General features: G+C 35.4%; 1 protein-coding gene across 1 annotated transcript; it reads right to left on the minus strand.

The window, feature by feature from the left end:
• LOC118040253 (potassium transporter 7) lies at window positions 1-7,953 on the minus strand. Its single transcript, XM_035047144.2, has 10 exons — window positions 7,433-7,953; window positions 7,113-7,341; window positions 6,772-7,020; window positions 6,527-6,577; window positions 5,258-5,518; window positions 4,044-4,096; window positions 3,777-3,897; window positions 3,309-3,563; window positions 1,214-1,736; window positions 1-922 (listed from the first exon to the last, which is right to left on the minus strand). Exons 1-10 carry the CDS (start codon window positions 7,691-7,693, stop codon window positions 385-387), a joined length of 2,541 nt encoding a protein of 846 aa, XP_034903035.1. The 5' UTR covers window positions 7,694-7,953; the 3' UTR covers window positions 1-384.
• Window positions 7,954-9,020: the final 1,067 nt, after the last annotated feature.

The raw sequence follows: 9,020 nt of genomic DNA on the forward strand, positions 1-9,020 counted from the left end.
TGGTATCAGATGAAAAGCATCATCTTCATAAAACTCAACTGGGTTATCAAATTTTTTAGGACAATATGAAATGGGATTTTCACGCCATATCAGATTCACATCACTTTGAAATGGTAACTACACGAGTAAAAATCAGTTGCATTAAACACAACCTAACTATGAACACTACAAAATTCCCAAATTAAAGAGTTCCATGGGCTGGCAATCCTAATGGCCGGGCATAGCTAGGAAGATGTGTAAGCATGTGTAAACACATGGATGTGTCTCATGTTGATAAATTGTCCTAACCATGTGTGAACCAGTGTATTCTACTTCCAATCAACAGCGGTTACATGGTATCGAAAATTACCAAGGCTTGGCTAAAGCTTGTATCAAGATCAATTGTCAAACCATGTAAGTCATGCCAACCTGCATGAGATGTGAGTGGGGTACACTCATATTCGCTATCCCTCTTCTACAGTTCTTTCTCAGAAAAGCATAGAAGTAGTTTATGACCAGCTTCTTGATAAACCAGGAATCCTTCCTTGCCCTAATGTTTCCATGCCCAAGAAGATATACAACTCCAGATTCTTTCGCCTTGCGAACAAAAGACAATTCCCTTTCAAGACTCTGTTCTGCATCAGAACCTGTAGGGTCTCCAGGCGTCCCTGGCTTTGCCGCCTCAGATGTGCTTGCTTCAGAAATGGGCTTGCTTGTGTTGATGTACTCAGCTAGTAGGGGCACTCCAAGTGAGTAGACACTTCCATTGGGAGCTATTAAGACTCTTGTACTAGAGGAGTCATCCTCATAGTCTGTATCATCATCCCCATCACTCTCTAACAAACGTTCCTGGGCTTCCCGACGAATGAACTTCTCAAGGCTCTCAATTAACAGCTGCTCAAATGCCTGCTGATTCTCTTTCCGAGCATCCTTGTAGCCATACCTGTTTAAGTGATTAAATTGAACTTTTTAAGGCAATAGGGTACGACTAAGGTAAGAAGAAAAACAGAACATGGATAATTATAAGAAGATTAATGTCCATTAACACCCCAAACACTGTGAGGTGCCCCTGTTGGTACTTCTGTGTAAACTAAACAGTCAAGAAAAAAAATGACAATTAGCAATAAAATTATCATCATGAAATTAAGTTTCCAATTTATTTAACTCAAAATGACATTTCCATGCATCAGATGACAAGTTGACAACTCCTACTTACAAGAATTGAACTCGTTACCTCGCAATACAACGGAATATGTGGTAGCCTTTTGGGCAGACTCGTTGGAAAAGGAATCTTTCACCCCGAGGCACTACTGGAACTGGAACATACTTTACACTCACAAATATAATCATTGAATGGATAGCGGGGAGAGTAGTAAGAAAATGGCCAAAAATTGCAGGTATTCCTTTCACCAGTTCATTATAAAGCAAACCAATGCCCGGGGCTCTGATTGTTCCAAGATTGGGTCCCAATTCACGCATCAAATCCATGGAAAGCTTTTGCTTAACTTCAGTTTCATGCTTGAGCTTGCTCCCATAGTTCCAGACTAACATTATAAGAAACATAACTACAGCAAAAACCAGTATTATCCAACTTCCATCTCCCATGCCCCCTAGAACTGATGAGAAAAAGGCCAACTCTATTCCAAGGAAAATAACCAAAAAACTCAGGACAATAATGATGTTTATCTGCCATATAAGAAGCATAACAATAGTTACTAAAATCATTGTCATCATCATCACCCCCAGCTCAGCAATTCCTGTAATAACAGATTACCATCAGAACAATTAAATTATTTATATAAATCACTGCAATGGAAAAGCATGCTAGTTTGATGCATAACTTTGAAGTGACTAGACTCTCCAACACAGAGCAGGTTATTACCATCAACACATTGCATACAGACCAAAATAATTGAGGCAAAACATGGCTTCACTATCTGCATGATGTTCAATGCAACTGTTTATAAATGAAATGTGCTACTCAAGAATAGCAGTAGTGTAACTGCTTTTCAAATAGGATGAAAGAAATGCGCTGCTTTTCAAATAGGATGAAAGACATGCCAAAGATAATTGGAAGAACCGAAGAAGCTCAATAGTCAATTCATTTCCCAGATATTCACATTATGGTATGGAAGAAACAAACTAATCACCAAACAATTAACAGAAACAGCAGTTATAACATTGTGGTGCCACATGCCATGAACAAGAAACATCCAACCTATGAAACTTCAGCAAATAATCAACAGCAGCAATACTATTAAGATATGATTCATTTCCTTATGAAGTACAAACCTGTCTCCCTGAAGTTTTAAATGATGCACACGAATTTATCCAAGGAAATTCTTTCATTTGCTGATCGGTTAAAGGGTTGCGAGCTTAACATTACTTTTTTTTTTTGGCTTAGTTCCAAGGGAAACTACTCGAGCCTCAGGGGGAAAAAGAAAAGTATTCTCAAGTACCCAGCAAAGTGCGCTATTCAGCAAATTGATTAAAAAATCGAGTAGCAGGCTACAAAAATTACTTTCAAATAATGGCAAACAGTAAAACAAAGGGGGGAGAAACAAAACAAAACCAAACTTATTTGAAACTTGCACTAATAAGAGCGATATAGAAGTTCTGCATCGAAAGCTAGCTTATTATTTTTACCACCATTCAGGATGGGCAATTACAGTGGGGAGAAACTTTGTTCAATGGGGCATGTATACAAGAAGGCGCTTCAAGATAAAATTATTTTGAAATGTAGTGTAATTTACCAGTTAAGTTATATCTATGCAAGTGTCAACTGCAAGTTTGCACCAGCATTTCAAGTTAGTGTTGGTGGCAGCATTATCACACATCTTCATGGTAGATAATTTCATCAAAATGATTCTGTTTTTTCTCTTGGCTGCTGAATAAATACAGTATGCAATCTTGTCCTTATTTGGTATTCACTGGGTTATATCTAAGACAGTACTTAGTAGATACCTGGAGGGAACTGTCAAAGAAATGCAGTAGTATAATTGCATGGCAGAAGGTTCCAATCAAGTCTTTGAAGTCCAGAGCGTTTGAAGGGATGGGGCATGCTGCAGGTGAAATTAAAACTGGGATGTTGCGTGATTGGTCTTCTTTGATCTCTATTTGCTAGAATGTAAGATACGATCATTTCCTATTTCTTTCTTTGGTGGTGCTTTATTGTATACTCCTATGTATCCTTCACTTGGCCTTTTTTCAACACATTCATTGTATTATTAAAAAGAAGGGAAAAGAAAAGCAAACTCAATAATTGATGAACAGTAGAAATTGGAATGCCAAGAAAAAATTCAATTAAAACTAGGGAACAAGTATATTACCATATGCATTTCCCATCTCAGTGATGCTTGAGATAGAGCAGACAAACACCAAGCAAACTACCAGCAAAAACCAGTTTATGACAGGAATATAAATCTGACCCATGAATTTCCGAGAGGTATGAATGATTTTAAGACGGGGGAAGCAACCAAGTGCTGTTGATTGTTTTATACACGAAAACGTAGCAGTAGTCATAGTCCGACTAGCAATTAATGCAGCTAAGTTAGCAATGAGGAAGACAGGCCAGAAAACAGCACCTGCGAGACATGGAATAAAACTTGTTGCAACAGGACTGAACGTAATAGGTTCCAAATGTAAAGCAGGATTGAATTCAACTTTATACCACAATAAATAATTTATTTTCTAAGAACATAGAATACAAACCACAAGAAGGCTGTGAAAGTAGCAATTAGATTGTACTTAATTAAATTGCATAGACCATATTGATATAGATAAAGAATGAACCTTACTTGGAACCGAAGAAAAGAAGGCTAGCTCAGCCATATTTTCAGTGTGATGTTCCACAAGGTATGCAGCTTGGCCCAAATAACCCAACAAAAGGCATGGCAAAACGAGAAATACAAAGGTAAGCTGCAAAAGATCACTATTAAATAAATCAGAATTGCAGCAATCAGAACATAACAACAAATATAAAATTCTGTGACACTTGACATAATCAGAGAAAGACAGAGATTCTATATCGGATACATTAAACAGGTATTTTCTTGCTTCTTTACCTGCACAGATCTCACAGAAAAGTAGCACAGATCTGCAAACATTGCCTCAGATCCTAAAAAACCAAACAGAGAGAGATGGAATCCATCAGAAGCAATCATAAAAGAAAAGTGTAAAATAAGATTCAGTTATGACAGCTGTAAACATCACCTTCCAAGTTCATATTATCATCAAGGCTCAGGCGTTCTTTAAATTGGTGTGAATTTTTTACGAGTTCCACGCTACACTACAGAATTTTTGCCTTTACTTGAGAGCAATTGCTTCAAGAGACCTTGGCTAAATAGAAAATACTTGTATACCAAGAACTGTATAAACATGTGTTCTGCCCTTGCTAGAACACAAGTCAATTTCTCCAAGTCCCTTCCAATTCCAGAAAATCATGTAAGGGCCACTTTAATTCTCATGGAGGGTACTTTAGCTACTAATTTTCCATCCATAGAGGACAATTCAGTAAGAATTACACTTCCTTTCTTTAATCTCAAAATTGGAATTGGAGGCATGGCCCATACCTCCCATGCTATTAGTAGACATGTAAAAGGGAATTACAAAAGCTTAATGGAGAATTAACCATCCTCCCAAGAAGAAAGCAAAAGGGGAGTTTCCCATAACCAAACATCCTCTAGAAAACAAATCCCCTCCATCTCTATTTTTGTTACGGCTTATTTTTAGAAAAAAATAGGGTGCCGCTTAGAGAGACTTGGGGATCTACCCTTTGACACTTGGTAGTTGAAGTGACTCCACACTTTTTGACATCATAGCTCCATCATGCCTTCAAGGTTAACTCAACTGCAATCTCCATTTAATAAGAGAAATGACAAGGTTATCGAACACTCTCATAAGTTGATGAAAATTAGGCCATCTGTATTGCCACTAATACCAAAAAGATCAATCTTTTTAGTCCAATTAAATCCAGTTATCCCCTATCAGTTACCACTTATCAATGAACTTTAAAATTTCTGCTGCATTAACCTAAATTCTTTCATGAGCTTCAAACATCAATTATCCAACACTCTTAAGGTTATACGAACCTCATAACAGTTTGGACTAGAAGCAATGTGAATATTATCCATGCACTAAACAAGAAAATGGTTTTGTGAACTAATTAGAAAGCCAGCCAAATTTACAGATGGGAATCAATCAGTAAGCCTTACCACTAAACATAAACAGCAAGCACCATTGCATTTAAGCACTAAAAAATCCTATATTAGTGTGTTACCTGTTGCACATAGCAAGCAGCCTCCAAGTGCACGCCACGCCTTAGTTGAGTTCCGCTTGAAGAAGTAATAAATATGAACAGGATTAAATGCCCTTAAGACACTGCTATCATATTTAACAAGGTTATAAATCCCAATGGCTGCAAGAGAACAAAACCACAAGAATAAAGCAGGGCCTACAACAAGTCCGACTTTACTGGTCCCAAACTTCTGTACACTGAACAGAATTACAAGAAAGGCAGCTGAAATCATCACCACATGCTCTGCACAAAACAAATAACAAAAATAATTAACTCAATATTATAGCTAGTTTTCCACAGCGAAAAAAAAACAAAAAAGGCAAGGACATTTAAATTTGACAATGTAATAGAAGGCATGCAAGGTTTGCTAATTTGGTTGCCATCAAATTAATTTCAAACAGGAACTATTTAACTCATTTTCCAGGAAAATATTTTACACAAAACAAACACAGCCTAAAACTTGCCAGAAATTTCTTTTTGCCTTTTTTTTTTGGCAGTAAGGGGGAGAGGAGGGCTAGGCATAAACTATAGCCCAGCATGACAATCAAAAGCATGAGAACTGGAGACAAAATTCATCCACATCATAAATTTAAATTGACGGTCTGTTCAAAAAGTTCAGACATGTTCACAATGAATCAGAGTCTTGATCCATGCCCGAGCCAAGCACTACAATCATTAAGTTACAGAGGGCATTGGTCTGTGGAAAGAACCCATTCCCCTAGTTGCCAATGGGGACTTAGAAGAGAAATAAATTGGGTGTATAAATCAGCCCTGATAGTTTTGAGCACCTTCTGAACCATATAACCAGTAAATGATCTGTCTATTACTGCTTTTGCTACAAATGTTTTGCTATATAAACTATTTCATGCAGAAACAGCCTCTTCCTGCATCATGTTTTGTTGTTCCTATCATTCAATGGAAAATCAGATTACAAACCCCACCTATGATTACACTATCTTAGATCTCCAATAAATCACACAACAAACAAAGTTTTATGTTATCAGAGTTACAATTACTTTCCTTCTATATTTATTTATTAATTTATTTGACAGCGGTCCAGGTTACAATAGCCCCCTATCAAAATCTAGAGCCCAATTTCCCAAACAAAAACAAAAAAGGAGAAAGAAAGGAAATGAATGGCTCCAAATGTCCAATTCTCAAAGGAATAATGCCAGACTCAGACTGATAAGTTAAGAAGAAACCCTAACTCTTATATAAAAAAAAAATATGGCTAGCAGAATATTAGATCACCTTGCTCAATTGCAGCTACTCCAACCTTCAGACCACCAACAGCTGACATTACTGCATTGAGACAAACAAAGATACCCAAGTAAATCATAAGGTACTAGTTACTAGGAACCAAAGAAAAATATGGCAAACATGGTGTGCACAGAAACAATAAAAGAAGGGCACGTCAATAAAATATCTAGAATAGCTTTTTCGTACATAAGAACAATAACATAATTTTAATAAACTCCAAAGAAACAAAAACAGACCTGACATAGCAGGAGTAACAACCCCATCAGCAATCAACATAGAGGTACTAGCAAGCACTAACATGAGAAGCAATCTTTTGAGAGTAACCGAAGTCTCAAGTCTCTCCTTGATTTTCAAAGATCTCTCAAGTTCTGGGGAGGGCACCTTAAGCCTGAAGCTAGATATACGAGCATCGGAAGGAAGCTGATTAGGGAGAAGATTGACCTTAGCATGTCGACAAATCAAAGAGTACAAAGCAAAAGTACCACCTGCAATATAGTGAATAGAATCAAATGTATGGTAAGATTATAACTAGGCATAATTAGTAATTAAGTGAGCAGTAGTAACTACTAAGTAGTACCTTCGCCGTCATCATTAGCCCAAAGAACAACAAGAACATACTTGAGAAGTGGAATCAAGATTAATGTGTACAAAACCAAAGACAATGCACCAACAACATCTTCTTCTCCATTAATAGGCACCTTTGTAAACATAACACCAAAAGTATACAAAGGACTGGTTCCAACATCACCAAATACAACTCCCAGTGTTTGAAATGCAAGTATTATTCTCCTTCCCACACCCAACTCCTGCCAAACATTTTCTATTTTCAAATCAATTTTTCTTTTTCTACAAACCAAATTCAATAACAGCAACAGCAACAATAATAATGGTTTCCACCTCGTAGTAATTATCGTTGCGGTGGGCGCTCGGGATCTCCAGGGCTTCCACATCGAAGGAGTCGATGCGGGGGCCTGTTCGAAACAGCCGTTGCTCCCCTGTGTCCTCTTCATCTTCCTCGTCAGATTCTAATCCACCGCCGTGCAGCTGTCTGCTATTTTCGTCGCCGTTGTCGTTGTCCATCACTGAATCATCATCATCCTCGTCGTCGTCGTCGTCTTGGAACACCCACCGTAACTCCATCGAGTCCATAGAGTCCATCGAAGCAAATCTACCGTTTATCTCGGATCAGCCAATGTGATTCTCCTCTGCCATTACAATTGGAATTGTACCAGTGTTTCATAAGCAAAAGATCGATCGAATTGGGATTACTTGCCGTTAGGGTCCTTTCTTTCTGTTGTCCTTTCCTTTCCTTTTTTATTTTTTTGACCTTCGTTAGTTTTTCTATTCGATTATCAATCAATCAAATTCTCAGAAAATTATACATATAAATTAAAATGGGTGAAAATGAAATTATTGCGTGGTCTCTCAATTTTAGGCGAATGGTTGAAGGATAAATTGTGAAATTAGCATGGAAGATGCAAACAAATTGCGAAATAGTTAATAAGCAAGAAGTTTTTGGTAAAACAATATATTTTAAAATATGCTATTAAGAACTGTGATATATAAATATTTAATTAAATATCACGATTTTAATACCATAATATCTATTACATAACATGATTAGTAATTATAACAAAAATTTTAATTGTTATTATAGTTTATATATGTGATATTTATTTAAATTCAAAATTAATTGGTCAATTCGATTTATAAAAAAGTTATAAAATTACTAAAACTTTCAAAACCAGGACCTTGAGTTGAGATTTTTAAAATCTAAAAATCTAATAATGAAGTAGTTCATTTCTTAACTTCTATAAAAAAAACAATTTATAAAAACTTTTATAAATATTTAAGTTCGATTCAATGATTATATTGAAAGTTATGGTCCTTTTAAATTATTATTTTAGTATGATGCGATCAAACCTTCTCATAAAGGCCTAAATTTGTTGTATTGATCTATAAATACATATATAATTGTATAATCATTGTTATGGTTATATAATTATATTAAATCGGTCGACCAGTTAATAATTATAACGCTTTAAAAGCATGACATATTTAAATGTTTTTTTTTTAAAATAAAATAATTATTTTGTCGTGCTTAGGAATAGTAATATTTTGTAAATGTTACATTTCAGAAGCACAATAAAATGAAAGTGTGCTATTTTATAAAATTATGGTGTTATTCTATCAAAACTTTTAATTTACTTTGATAATTAAAAAAATGTATATACTTTTTTTAAAATTTATGGTGGTAACTTTTATTTTTTATTAACTTGCTGGAACAAAATTATTTAGTTAGTTAAATAAGTTTTATTTTTGTATTAGATCTTATACATAATTATATTTTAAATGTTGGTTTTGTAAAAGCTAAAAAATCTATTTTTTATTAATGGAGATTTATTTAAAATTTTATCTTAATTTTAATCAAGTATATATTTTAAAAAACTTGCTATTTGAAAACCACAATTTAAAATATTTTTTA

This window comes from Populus alba, chromosome 1, assembly GCF_005239225.2.
Source record: "Populus alba chromosome 1, ASM523922v2, whole genome shotgun sequence".
Lineage (NCBI taxonomy): Eukaryota > Viridiplantae > Streptophyta > Magnoliopsida > Malpighiales > Salicaceae > Populus > Populus alba.

Bases quoted from the DNA above. Each gene is read 5' to 3' on its own strand.
- LOC118040253 (XM_035047144.2), bottom strand. From the start codon at position 7,693: ATGGACTCTATGGACTCGATGGAGTTACGGTGGGTGTTCCAAGACGAC. The intron at 7,342-7,432 runs GTGGAAACCATT...AATGTTTGGCAG, and splicing joins GCAACGATAATTACTACGAG to GAGTTGGGTGTGGGAAGGAG. The intron at 5,519-6,526 runs GTGATCTAATAT...TGTTTTGTGCAG, and splicing joins AGTAGCTGCAATTGAGCAAG to AGCATGTGGTGATGATTTCA.